The sequence below is a fragment of the Sorex araneus genome, chromosome 3, assembly GCF_027595985.1.
Source record: "Sorex araneus isolate mSorAra2 chromosome 3, mSorAra2.pri, whole genome shotgun sequence".
Classification (NCBI taxonomy): domain Eukaryota; kingdom Metazoa; phylum Chordata; class Mammalia; order Eulipotyphla; family Soricidae; genus Sorex; species Sorex araneus.
Window position 1 is genome coordinate 47,114,359 of NC_073304.1, and position 14,945 is coordinate 47,129,303.

The window sequence follows — 14,945 nt, forward strand, 5'->3', positions numbered from 1 at the left end:
TGTTTGACAGCGTTTGTAATTAATAGTGGAGAGATTGTATAGGGGTTAAGGCACTCACCTTGATGCTGCTGACCGTGGTTCAATCCCTGGCACCACATATGGTTCACCAAGCACCATCAGGTGACCTCTGAGCACAGAAAGAGCCAGGAGTAGCCCCTATGTGCCGCCAAATATGGGCCAACCCCCCACACCCCAAGTTACGTGGTCTATTAAGCTGTATCATCACACCATAGCTTTATGCTTATTGTTCCTAGCATTCTGCACATATAAACTTATTCACGTCTCGGGGTATCCACATTTTACAAATCATGTCCTCAAGGCATTGAGAATTCATGAACTTGCCCAGGGTTACACTTGAATAGTAGTGGGACTTGGGTTCTCTTTTTGTGTTTGAATTAGTTTTGGGCCACAGCTGGTGATACTTAGGATTTATTCCTGGCTCTCTGCTCTCGGCTCACTCTTTTACTCCTACTTGGGCTATGGGTACCATATGTGGTACCAGGGATCAAAATTGAGTCAGCTGTATGCAGGGCATGTGATACTGCTGTAGTATCTATTTTTCCCATGGGATCTGGATTCTGATTGACATACTCTGGGGTCCAGTACTCTTGCTTAAGAAGGAGAGTTAAATTGCTCAGCGAACTTGGGGTAGTTCAGTGGTAGAGTGCAATCTTTGCAGACATGAGGACTTGGGTTTGACCCCTGGCATAACAAACATCAAAACTGCTCTTCTCTCTTGGGCACTTAGGTTCTTTCACTTTCCCCTGTTTCATATGATATATGATGCTAGCACAAATGCCATCCTGTAGAACTTTTTGCATATTGAGGATGTGTATTTGGGTTTAATGATTCACATTTAGGAGGAAGTATTAGAGAATTGCGTGTGGTACTAATATTTATTTACCCCAGTCACCAATAAACTCTTGTGGAGAGATACATAGTATTTTCTTTGACAAGATAGCCTGTAAGAATTGAATCACAGTGTTTCTTTCTCTCAAAATTCATGTTGTTTTTGGGTCAAAGTCCTCAGGGGCTATTCCTGGCTTTGTACTCAGGAATCATTCCTGGTGGGGTTCAGGAGACCATATAGGATGCCAGGGATCATGGTCCCCCAGAGATGGAACACAGGCAGGCCATGGCCAAGGCAAGCAAGGCAAGTGCCTTAAGTGGGTACTATCTCTCCAGCCCCACAACTTTTTACTGTGTAACCATTTCTAACAGCAAGAAGCCTTTTAGCCATTGTGTGCATTGTTTGAGCTGGGGTCTGTTCTTCCTTCTTTTCTTTCCTTGAAAAGTTGTTTCTTAATCCAATTGTTACATATCAAGTTGAATCATTTGCGGTTCCTTAAGGTAACTGAAGGGCAGAGAATTTAACAAAACATTTTATCTTACAGACATACAGTCTCCTGATGCTGAATATGTTGATTTGCTCCTTAATCCTGAGCGATACACAGGTTACAAGGGACCAGATGCGTGGAAGATATGGAATGTCATCTATGAAGAAAATTGTTTTAAGTATGTTGGTTTAATTTAATTTACTTTTTAATTTAATTTACTTTTGGAAACTATATATGCTTTATAAACAAACACAATCACAGTGCTTTAAAAGTGTAAATCAGGGGTCAGTGAGAAAGAGTATAGGGCTTAAGGTGCTTATCTTGCATGAGCTGGCCTGGATTTGATTCCCGGGTACCGTTTATGGCCACAGGAGCCCTGCCGGAGCACAGAGCCTAGAGTAAGCCCTGGGGTCACACACACAGCCAAGTGTGACCACAAACCCCACCCCCAAAAAAGGTAAAGTATAAATCAGGACTGGGGAAATAGCTCAAGAGCATCCCAAGGTCACCCCACTGGCACCAGTGGTACTACTCCTAAGCTCCAGGCCAGGAGTGCCCCTGAGCACCACTTGGTGTGACCCCCAAACAACAACAACAACAGAAAATTAAGGACAAATGAAATTTACCATTGATATATTAGACTGGAGCAATAGCACAGTGGGTAGGGTGGTTGCCTTGCACGCAGCTGACCTGGGTTCAATTCCTCCGTCCCTCTCAGAGAGCCCGGCAAGCTACTAAGAGTATCCTGCTCACATGGTAGAGCCTGGCAAGCTACCCGTGACATATTGGATATGCCAAAAACAGTAACAACAAGTCTCACAATGGAGACATTACTGGTGCCCGCTCAAGCAACTCGATGAGCAACAGGATGACAGTGATACAGTGATACAGTGATACAGTGAAATTTATTAGTAAAATATAGAAATAAGTATGTGTACTAGGGTTTATATACATATAAATCCTAATTCTTTTTTGCCCTATTAACTATGACTAATTATTTTATCTTCTTTGAAGTAAACTTAAACTTCAGAGAATAATTGTAGTAACTAGCATTTTGGAACTCTCACTGTTACCCAGCTTTCTGGTAAGCATGCTGTACATTTTTTCCTTTCATCCCTGCAGAAACCTTGCATTTTAATCTTTACTGTTTCATGTATGGAGAAAGGGAAACTTAGGTTAATTGAGTCATCCATTTTAGAAAGTGATAAAGTTTCTTTGTTCTCTTAATCACTTAATCAGTGAAAGCAGTTAACTTGACCATTTGGTTCAAGTTTGGGGTTCAGTTTTACCCACTTTTATGCTGTTATGCTTCTGAGAAAGTTGCTATTATTTTTGGAAGAAGTGTGTGTGCATGTGTGTGTGTGTGTGTGTGTGTTTGTGCTTGTGTGTTTATCTTAGAGACTTGGGGAATTTGGGGAAGATTTATGGAATTTCCACATCTGCAGATAATACATTCCTTTTTAAAAATATAATTTCAACTTGGGTGATCAGCAGTTTTGTTTCTATAATCTAATATCAGACTTTGTCTTTTTTGATTTAAAAAAAGTTCAGTTTGGGAAGTGGAGATCTTTCGTTACCTACTCATTTCTAATACGTGTTTATTTATTTATTTATTTATTTTTTCTTTTTTGGTCACACCCAGCAATGCCCAGGGGTCATTCCTGGCTCTGCACTCAGGAATTACCCCTGGCAGTGCTGAGGGGACCATATGGGATGCTGGGAATCGAACCCGGGTCGGCTGCCTGCAAGGCAAATGCCCTGCCTGCTGTGCTATCACTCCAGCCCATCTAATATGTGTTTAATTTTATTTTTCTGGACACTTATTAGGACTGTTTAGTTTACTTACCTTTCTGGCTCTCTTTTGAGGTCTTTTTTCTCTCATTTCTTCTTGTGGTTTGGGCCCTCCAAGTGGCTTACTTATGGCTCTTTGCTCAGGGGGCACTCCTGACAGTCCTCAGGGAACCAAATGGGGTATCAGAGAGTGATCCCAGGTCAGTTGTGTGCAAGGGTATTACCTTATCTGCTGCATTCCCTCTCTGGCCCTAAAGGTTTCTTTCTTTTAAGCTTTAAATTACTTAATTAGGAATATTTTGAGGGGGTCACACCTGCCAATGTTTGGGGTTCCTTCTGAATCTGCACTCAGTAATTACTCTCAGCGGTGCTTGGAGGACCATATGGGATGACAGGGGTTGAATCCTGGCTGGCCATGTTTAAGGCAAATGTCCAACCCACTGTATTATCGCTCTGGCCCTACAGGTTTTTTTTTTTAAAGTGAACAATTTGTGACATTAATTTTAATTATTATATTATTCCTTTGTTCAGTTCTTTTTAAAAAAATTTATTGAATCACTGTAAGAAAAGGTTTCTTTTTAAGGTGAACTAAAGTAGACCTAATTGAAGCACTTATTAGCATTATAGCTAGTTTATATCATGACTTCCATAAAGTGTCTAAAATATAACTAATGTGGAAGGCACCAAATTGAAAATATTAAATATGGCTTATAATTCTTTTCTCAGAATTTAAGGTGTACAAAGTTTTAAAAGAATGGACTTTAAAACAATTTCTATCCTTTATTAATGACACTAATGGGTATTTATTTTGAGATTCAAAACTACTTTAGAGTATATTAAGATTTTTTCTTATTTAACTGTCTTATTTGAATCATAGCACATTTGATCGTCATGGGGCAAATTTATATACTTAAGTAGAGAATAACTTGCCCGTATTATTTTTCTCCCATTTTATTTTAACATTTGTCTTGGATATTGATATATTTTTCTTTAAATTAGTGAACTTTATGCCATAAGTACACACTTATATGGGCATCTAATATATATCAATATGTGTACACAAATTCATACATATACATATATATATATATATTTGTGATTCTGAGAGAGGAGCTTGATTGATAATTCTTCCTTTGCAGAAGTAATTAGGAAATGTCTTTCTGGAAGCGACCAAGGGGAAAGATCTGAAACTATTATTAAAAACAATTAACATACACCTTCTCTTTAAGCAATTAGAGAAAATGAAATATTTTATTATCTCCATAAAACATTATTTAGATATCATCATTAAGATACTCTCTGAGGTAATTACTTTCAATTAACAGTAACATGATTGCTAATATCTTTATTTTACACTTTTATTCTTTGTTTCTAGACCACAGACAATTAAAAGACCTTTAAATCCTTTGGCTTCCGGTCAAGGTAAGTTATTTATTTGCACTGTCACATCATTTGTCAGTCTGTAAACTTTGGTTAGAAGGAATCAAAGGGCAAATAAGGGTTGGCAGAAAAGTATTCAAGATCAAATATTCCTTGTTTCCTTAGGAATGATGCTTCACCCTTGCAGATGCATTGCGCTTAAAATATTTACAGTTAAGGAGTTTCTTTGTTTGTGTTTTTTGGGTAACATCCAGTAGTGCTCAGGGGTCATTCCTGGTTCTGTATTCAGGAATCATTATTGGTGGGGCTCTGGAAACCCTGTGGAGTGTCAGGGTTCAAGCACGGGTGGGCTGTGTTCAAGGCAAGTGCCCTGCTTCCTGTACAAGCTCCCTGGACCAATAAAGAGTATTTTTATAATAAAGTTCATGACATTAGATTATACTATGATAAGTATTTGATTATATATTTTTAGTCTCTGCATTTATTTTTTCTTTTTGGGTCACACCCAGCAATGCTCAGGGGTTACTCCTGGCTCTGCACTCAGGAATTACTCCTGGCAGTGCTTGGGGGACCATATGGGATGCCGGGGATCGAACCCGGGTCGGCCGCATGCAAGGCAAACGCCCTACCCGCTGTGCTATCGCTCCGGCCCCAGTCTCTGCATTTTTACTTAAGATTGCGTTCTTTTTCATCCTTTTATTTTCTAGTTTATTGGTTCCCATAGTGGGCAATACTGCCCCCTGGGGGAAGCTGAAATAATGGTGGGAGCAGCTGTAGCCTCTGGTGTAGTTGGGGGACACTTTTCATTTGCTTAAAGGAGGTAGAATAGGCTGTGAATAATTTTTAATTTTTCTTTTTTACTGTAAAGGGAAGTTTGGGAACTTTTGTCCTAGATAATGAATATCAAAATTTTTCCAATTTTTTTTTTTTTTTTGCTTTTTGGGTCACATCTGGTGATGCACAGGGGTTACTCCTGGGTCTGCACTCAGAAATTACCCCTGGTGGTGCTCAGGGGACCATATGGGATGCTGGGAATCGAACCCGGGTTGGCCTCGTGCAAGGCAAATGCCCTACCCGCTGTGCTATCGCTCCAGCCCTAAAATTGTACCAAATCTTTCCCCACACTTGCAACTACTGCACATATTGGGACTCTGATGTCAAGCTCTTTTTTTTTTCTCTTTTTGTTTCCATTAATATTTTTTATTTTCTACTTAAAGTCAAGGTCTGACCCTCTTTTTTTCCCCTGCTGTTTTCCCCATGGTTTCCCTAATTTGAAGTAATCTCTCTCTCCTCATAAAGTGATCTAATGTCATGAGGTTTTCCTACTCTTTTATCTCCTTGCACTGTGCAGAGCATGATTTTACCATTATAAATGTATATATTTTGGACATGTGAGCAGAGCTTTTTTGTCATCTCTCTTTTAAAAAAAATGTTTATTATATTAAGTTAATGTGTTCACTGTGGTGTTACCTTTTATGGTTCTTGGTGTCATAGTCACCTCACTTCACCACTGCCAGAGTGGCCAAGAGCCCCCACCCATGGCCCTGTGTCACATCTTGTATATATTGGTCACCTCTTAATGTAACCTGTAATAAATTAACTGGTTTGTTCTATAAGAAATCAGTGAAAACTAAACTTCTTAATTAATGATCTTAAGAGCAAATTATTCAAAGACTTCCTTGAACTCATTCCTTGAACAAATAATTATTTAGGTGAAAACTTAAAATCCACAAATCCTGCCCACACCCTAATAGGCAGATACTTTTTTTTGTTTCTTTGTTCATTTGGTTTTGGGGCCACACCGAGAGCTGTTCAGGGTCTACTCCTTGCAGCTCAGTACTTGGTGGCTACTCCCAGCAGTGCTCATGAGGTGCTGGGGATTGAACCTGGCCTCCTGCATGCCAAGTATACACTCCAGCCTGGTGAGCTAGCTCTCTGGCCCCTGCACTTTTTGTTTGTTTGTTCTGGGCTCATACTTGGAATAAGCTCACACCTGCCCAGTTTCCTCTCCTAGTGTGCTTGGGATCGTGCAGGGAGGAGTCTGGAGCGCTCACGTGTAAAATATGTGCTCCTGGCCTTGGAGACATCTTGCCAGCAACCCATGGTTTGTTAAAGAAATCATTTCAATTTCAGTGTATGATTGCAGACACTTTACTGTTTGTTTGTTTGTTTGTTTTGGGGCCACACCCGGTGATGCTCAGAGGTTACTCCTGACTCTGCACTCAAGAATTATTCCCGGCGAGGGGGACCACAGGGGATACTGGGGATTGAATCTGGGTCAACCATGTGCAAGCCAAGTGCCCTACCTGCTGTACTATCTCTCCAGCCCTGCAGAAACTTTCCTTAGGAAATATATATCATATATCCATGATCTCTGAATTTGTGCTTACTGGCAAAATCTTTGATGTGTTTTTAGGAAATGTGCAAGATTTTCCCTTTTAAAATTTATTTGAAGAACTGCTACTCTCATTTAGTCAATAAACACAAATTTTATTCTAGAAAGCAACAAGATTGCATCATTCTTTAAGTGTTTGGCAGATGAGTCGGAAGCAATTTAAAATCAAAGTGTCACAGGCTGGATCCGTAGTATAGCGGGCCAGGTGCTGGCTTTGCATGCAGCCAACTCTGGTTCGATCCCTGCCATTGTGGATGGTCCCCTGAGCACTATTAGGAGTGATTCCTGAGCACAGAGCTAGGAGTAAACCCTGAGCAGTGCCATCTATGGCCCCAAAAGCAAAGGGGGAAAGGGAACAGTGACAACTTCTTTTGGGGTGGAGAGATAACTCAAGAGACTGACTCAGAGCTTGCTTTGTGTATAGGAGACTCAGGTTCTGTCCTTGAACTCTGCAAGTTCCCTTAGCACAAGGTCCTGGGAGTGCTCCCCTTAGTTCCTCCCCTACCAAGCACAGAGTTGGAGATAGCTCCTGAGCACTGCTAGGTGTGCACCCTTTCCAAATAAAAACTAGAAATATCAATTTTAAACCAGGATTTGAGGATTATATAATCATATATAGTAACTCAGAATCATACATAGTAACTCAGTAGAAGCTGTTGATACTGTAAAATTCCTAGACAAGAGGTGACCTTCACTATAAACTCACGTTATGATCTTATAAATTAAAGAACTAATCCTGGGGCTGGAGCGATAGCACAGCGGGTAGGGCGTTTGCCTTGCACGCGGCCGACCCGGGTTCGAATCCCAGCATCCCATATGGTCCCCTGAGCACCGCCAGGGGTAATTCCTGAGTGAAGAGCCAGGAGTAACCCCTGTGCATCGCCGGGTGTGACCCAAAAACCAAAAAAAAAAAAAAAAAAATAAATAAAGAACTAATCCTCACTTACGTTAATAATAAATGGGAACCATTTAAATATCATTAGGATCTGGTTGAATGGTTTATGGCATATTCACATGGAATAAATTGTTATAAATGTGGTTAAAATTCACATACTGTATTACCGTATCAAACAGCACATGTTACATGCTTTTTCTAAAAGCATCATATCTAGGTTTGCTCTTCAAGACCGTGTTCTCCCTTGAACAAATATCTCTCTTGCTTGTCTTTCTGTCTTTTCACATATTTGCCTGTTTCTACTCTGGAGAAGCCTGTGTTCTGTCTCAAACACATACTTCTCTCTTTCTCTCACCTTATGTCTTTCTAAATAAGTTTCAGTAAAAACTATCTTGCTTCGCTAAAAAAACAAACAAGCAAACAAATAAAACATACTATCTAAGAATAGGAGAGCTAGCTCAAAGGACTGGAATGCTTACTCTGCATACAGAAGCCTTAGGGTTGATCCCTGACCTGGGTCCTCCTCTGAGCATTACAGGGAGTGTCCCTGAGCACTATGCCAGGAGTAGCACCCTACTCCCACCCCAACACTGCTAGGTCTGGCCCCAAAACTTAATATCTTACTATCTATAGTCTACTAAAGGAACATTTGCTATCATGTATGTGGTATTTATCTTTGGAAAAGAGGGAGTTGTAGATGATTCTTTTGTTTTTTACCTTTATTGGTTTGGGGCCATAGTTTGTGGTGCTCAGGCTACTCCCAGCTTTGTGTTTTGGGGTCCATGTAGTGCCAGGGCCTCCCATACTTCCAGGCACTCACCCTGTTGAGCTGTCGTTCCAGCACCCAGATTATATTTTAAATTTTATCTGTGTTTTCACTTTTAAAAAGCACATATTTGCAATCTGCAGCATGTTACTTTAATCTGGGTGTGGGAAACACTGGGTCCATAGCCCCTGAAGGTCCATGAAATCCTATGCTGTGGCCTTGGATTACATATCTGTCCCTGTGGTGGGACAGACATGTATACTTCTCGCCAGCCGCCTGCAGCCCATCTGCCTGAATTGTGTGGCCCAGGAATGATGTTATAGATACTCAAATAGATCTTGGCAGAAAAAAGGTTCCCCACCCCTGCTTAATCAAACAATGGCAACTCGAAATAGAAGTGGGCAAAATCAAGGTAGGAAAGCAAAACCAAGGTAGGAAAGCAAAATCAGCTTCATACTAATTGCCATATTGTTCATAATCTGACCTTAGCAAAATAGTCTGTAGAGTATTCCTTGTGGCAAAGTTTGTAACATCAGTCTGGAATTTTCCGAAACAATAGCACGAATCTTAAACAGAAATTGTTTTTTAGCTTTAAGATCAATAAATGTGGGGAAAAGTTCTCTTAACCAAACAGCACAAAGTCCTTAATGTATATTTGAGTGTTGCTGCAGATGACTGATGAAATGTTGCTGTCCTGTCAGCCCACATTTCATCAGGTGTGAGATGACAGTGCTCTCAGCTGTACTCAGGCGTATTTCCTGCTGTACTCCAGCACATTTCATGAGTGTGAACTTCTCCCTTTCAGATTTTGCTTTTGTGGGTAAACTGATGGGCTATCAGAGTAATCATTATTAAAAAGCCTTTTTTTTCTTTTATAGACATATAACATTTTGCAGGAGTTTATAACAATAAACATTTTTGTTTTGTTTTTCAGGGAAAAGCAAAGGTAAGTTTCCTTTCTTATCATTGACATGAATTTGCTCTGTATGCACTTGTTTATTATGGAGGACCTTTTTGTTTTGTTTCTTTTTTTTTTCACGCCCTGTCTAAGGCTCAGGAGCAGCTACTTTTTATTTCTTTCTTTAATATTTGGAGGTGAAAGTCTAGGTTAGGAGAAAAGGACTGTGCTAACTCTGGCAGCAGAAAATGCCTGCCTTCTCCTCTGAAAATTCACCTTTCACTGCTGCAAGGGAATGCAAAGCTCCCTCAGCCTGCTCAGAACAGGCTTGCACAAGTACTGGGCATGGTCAGAGTGTGTATCTTTTACTTTATTTCGTACTTTGACTTTGAGCCACATGCAGTGGTGTTGGGGTGTGGAGGAGGCTGGGGGAGGGACCAGAGGTAAATGTAGCACCCAAGAGTTGAACTGGGGTTTGCATCATGCAAAGCAACTGCCTTTTATTTATTATCTTTTTTGGGGTCACAGCCAGAAATGCTCATACTCAGGGGTTACTCCTGGCTCTGCACTCAGGAATTACTCCTGGCAGTGCTCAGGGGACCATACTGGATGTTGGGGATCAAGCACAGGTTAACTGCATGCAAGTCAAGTGTCCTACCTGCTTCACTATCGCTCTGGCCCCTGTTCCAGTTTTTCAATACTGTTCAAATATCCTTCTCTATTGATTGCTGATAGATTGTTAAGCTTGTGGTGACTCTCTTTACAGAGATATTTTTATTTATGAGCATATTTATTAAATATGCATGTGGTCAAACATGAAAGGGTTGTCCCTGATGTTTGTCATTGTAGTTGATAGCTGACTGGATCACAGGCAGGCCAAATTGAAAATAGCTACCTCAGGATGATAAAACCGAGCTAAACGTTTTATGGAAAATCTAGGTTCAAGCCACAGGACATCCCTGTTCTCCCCGGTACATGGTCTAATGGTAATTACTATTAACTGGTAATGGGATTGGCTAATACTACATTCAAGTACTTGTCTGGGCAGGCAATTTATAAACGTGATTTTATTTCTGACAATCCTAAGAGGTATTCTTGTCATCATTTTATAGACTATGAAAATGAGTATGAGAGGTTTGTATGACTTATTGGTAGCAGTGTTAGAACTGAAACCAAGACAGTTTGACAGTTTACTCGTGTAGTTATTGCCTCATACTGCTCCTTTGTTTGCATTTTGATACTTGTTATTATTATGTGGATATGTAGGATTTTATGGTAGAAAAATTATATTTATAGTTTCTTATTTTATTTTGGTGTTACTTTCCTGCCCTCTGTCTTTATAAGCTCAACTGCTCTAATAAAATGCCATCGTTTGGGTAGCTGAAACAAAGAACAATTATTTTCTCACAATTCTAGACCCTAGGAAGTTAAAGCTGTCAGCCAATTTGTTTTTTGGCAGGACCTTTTCTTTTTCTTTTTTTTTTGGTCTTAGAGAGAGCTGGTTTTCTTGCTCTATTTTCACAGAGAGAAAAAGCCAGATCTAGACTCAGATCATCCACTTAAAACACAAATCTTATCCCGAGGCCCCTTCACTCTGGTCTACTACTTTAACCTACTTTCCTCCCAAAGGCCCCACCTCAGAATCATCACAATGGAGTTTCACGCTTAAACTTTGGAATTTTAAGGGAGGCAAAAACACTTATCTTTATAAAACAGGCTAGAAATGGACTTAACTGGTTCTTAATTTTAAGTTTTTGATATGTAATGACTGGATTGCTTTTTGTCATTGGAAGGTTGTACTAATTTATGCCCCTTCCAGTCAAAGCTCCCATTCATTTTACCTGACCTAAATACCTGTCAGTATTAAATATTCTATTTTAAATTTTACTGTTAAAGTGATAATTGTCATCTTATAATTGGCATTTTTTACAGACTGAACAAATTTTATTTGTTATCATATGTGCTTTTTTATTTGTGAATTTTTTTGCCATTTTATAAGACACTAGCAAATTTCACTCAGCTTATGAGCTTCTTGTGTTATTAGGATACTATATCATTGTTATATCTGTGAATACATACATTTTGTGACCACATACAGTTTATAGTTTTTGTATTTGCTTTTGATTATAAAGTCTGTCTATAAGAATTTAAAGTTCTTATATAATTACTTATTTTATTTTGATTTTATATTTTTCATCATTGCAGTTAATAATTTTAGTCAAAATAATTACATGTGTTTGTATCTATAGTAAATGCATACACAAGCATAGTTATAATTATATTCTTTTTAATAGATTATTTCACATAAATATTTTCATGTCTTGTCTTCTTGTTTTAATGTTTTATATAATTTTACCATCACAGCTATTTGTATAATATGTAGGAATTTGTTTTTGGTGATGGTCAAGGTTTATTCCTGGCTCTGCACTCAGGGATCACTCCTGAAGGGCTTGGGGAACCATGTGGGGTGCTGGGGATTGAACCCATGTCAGTTATATTCAAAGCAAATGCTTTACTCACTGTACCATCACTCCAGCTCCTGATATATAATATCATACTAACTTAGGAAATACTGGACGTTTTGATCATTTCAGTTTTTTTTTTTCCCCCATTCCCAGTGCTCAGGAGCTATTCCTGGCGTTGTTCTCAGGGGACCAGGAGGTATTGGGGATCAGCCCAGGCATTCCACATGCAAACATGTGTTTAGATTTTTGAGCTATCCATCTTCTGATAATTTCATGTTTAAAGAATAATTATCAAAGTCATCTTTATACAAATATCCCAGTCCCATTTTCAGTTATTTTTTTAGAGCAGAATTGCAGGGTTCATATATAGTCAGTGATATTAGTAGCTCAAAAAAAAATCCAAGACTTGGATTTTATAATATTTACTTGAGTTCTTCTTTTGCAATACAGAATGCATAGAATACAAGTATATAAACAATGCAGTTCTAATACTGTTCTATAAATTGTGCTCACTTTTCTAATTTAAAAAACATACAGTGAGGCTTGAATTTTCATTACATGAATAGTTACTAAGGATATGTATTCTTCCATGTTGTCATTTACTATTTGAATTATGCTTTTTGACCTCATGTGAAACCCTTCATGTTGCTGAAAGTTATGAGGTGGGTACTTCCTATGGCAAGATTAACATCTCTCTAGGCTAAGTGGAAGGATGGGATTTAACTGAATTCATACAGAAAACTTCTCTCCTTCCTTTGGAGAAATTGAAAATAATTTTTCTGACTTGGTCTATAGGTGATCTTTAAATTTCTTCCTGGGAAGCCTGAGGTATAACATAGGGATTAATTGCCTGTGAGCAGGGTAGCCCCCTAGTACTGCTGGTCCATGGTATCAAGCCCCCCAAAACAAGAAGACAGATTACTGCTTGGTACAAATTTTCTATAATATTGTAAAACTTTTGAAAAACTTAAATTTTGGTATTTTTATAATCTTGTGACTTATTTTTCTTTGACTTTCAGAGAACACTTTTTACAGTTGGCTTGAAGGTAATTGGAAACTTAAATGATAATTTTTTTAATGTTTAAAGACATGAAATTTTATTTCTTTGTTTTACATGTGAAAATTCTATTTCCATATTATTTCTATTTAGGCCTCTGTGTAGAAAAAAGAGCATTCTACAGACTTATATCTGGGCTACATGCAAGTATTAATGTACATTTGAGTGCACGATATCTGCTTCAAGGTATGTGACATTCAGTTTTATTCAATTTTACCATATTATTCCCCAATGATATTATTAAAATAGCTTCTGTATGTACCTAAATGGAGAAAGATTGACTTGTTTGAATATTCAGTCATAAAAATCTGTTATTAAGTGATATTAGGAATATAGTAACTGTCGATGATATAAGGCATGGTTCAGTGTGTTCTGAGCTTGATTCTCCTTTAAGAAGCTGTTCATCATTTAACATATTACTCTGGAAATGTTCTTTTTGAGAATTAAAACAGCTTCTAGGAGCACAGTTGTCATTCAATTAGATATTACTGTATAAGAACATTTTTATTGGTGTGCCAGCATCAGGTCTGGGGCTTAATGGGTCAAGCATTGACTGCTGCTCATTATGCTCCAGGAATGTTGACAAATGTGACTAAAGATGGTTTTCATCTTTAACTTATTTCTTACCTCTTAGAAGCAAAATCACAGTAACTTTAATTTTGTGGGAAATGTAGACTGGTGGAGGGATGGGTTTTGGAACATTGTATGACTGCAACCCAACAATGAACAGCTTCATAACTGGACCTCATGGTGATTTGTGTAAACACAAAAAAGGGGCAGCGGCGTTTTATCTCTCTCCCGCTGCATGCCGCCTGCATTTGTAGTCTCACACCGCTTCCCTCACCCCGGGGAGGTGGATGGCGATGGGCAGGCGAAGGAAGGAACGAGGGCCAGGCTGGTTGGTCTCAGTTGCAGTTTATTCCATTCCCATCTCCATTCTCCTCTGATTCTCCTCCTGCTTCTTCCTCCCCCATGCTACTTCATTCTTCTCACTCTGGATCTGGATCTGGATCTGGAACCCCCCAGCCCACACTTACAGCATAGTTAAATCCCCAAGCATGAGAGGTTGGGGCTTACACCTAAGTGTGGTCATAATTCTTTCCCTCAGGGGATGCTGCTTCTAGGACAGATTCTCATACAGCAAGATGACCTGCCTAAGGGCGAAATACCATCTAGGGGTGCGTTTCTCCTTTCCTTAGTCCAACAAGCATACATTCATGATATTAATCATTTTGTATGGACACAGTAAGAGATACATTAAACTTACAGAATTACTCTCCTGGGGTCATCTCAATCTCAGACTACAGTGCTCAGGCTAGATTAGTCTTTCCTATCCCTAGCAGGGTCCTAGTCTCATCGTTATCTTTGGATCATAACAGCATTACAGTTAAGAATCCTGGCACTTTGGCCTGGCCCATATCGATGCCAGGGTTGCTCACAGCTTGCCCTGGGTCTTTTCAGTCCCTCATCGGGACCCTGCTTTTGGGGTGCTAGGAACTAAGGGCAACTGAGGCTTAAGTTGAGAGCAGATGCCCAGGAGTGAACAGTATTCAAAGTCAATTAAATCCCAAGTTGTAAAGCATAATACTGACTGTCTTCCTTTGTTCATACAAAAAGGACATTGCTTTAAACTAAATCATTAAAAAAACATAAGGAGAGGAGAAAGGTAATATTTCACTTACACATATAAAATCATAGATTTCTGAGGAATTTGACCTTACAAGTTAACAGAGTCTGATTAGGGAGAAAAGGTGATAGACTGGTTGGGGAAGAAAGCATAGAGAGGAGTTTACAGATAAACGCGGTGGAATGGAAGTGTCTCAGGAGCATTGTGATAAACCTAAGCTTCCTATGCCAAGGAGGACAGGACATACCAATGTTGTCTTAAAATGTTTAGAGCTACATTCCAATAAACACAGAGGAATGGAGGTGCTTCAGGAGCACTGTGAGGGGTATTACCA

The 14,945-nt window shown here is 39.2% G+C and overlaps 1 protein-coding gene across 2 annotated transcripts in view; it reads left to right on the plus strand.

The window, feature by feature from the left end:
• ERO1A (endoplasmic reticulum oxidoreductase 1 alpha) overlaps nt 1-14,945 on the plus strand; it is a 51,683-nt gene that overhangs the window by 22,831 nt on the left and 13,907 nt on the right. Inside the window, exons 7-11 of one of the 2 annotated variants that reach the window (XM_004601741.3) lie at nt 1,395-1,515; nt 4,504-4,550; nt 9,499-9,510; nt 12,947-12,973; nt 13,078-13,170. In XM_004601741.3, the coding sequence (XP_004601798.1) occupies nt 1,395-1,515; nt 4,504-4,550; nt 9,499-9,510; nt 12,947-12,973; nt 13,078-13,170 (300 nt within the window). The remainder of the gene's footprint in view (nt 1-1,394; nt 1,516-4,503; nt 4,551-9,498; nt 9,511-12,946; nt 12,974-13,077; nt 13,171-14,945) is intronic. The other variant, XM_055132606.1, reaches the window with a different exon arrangement.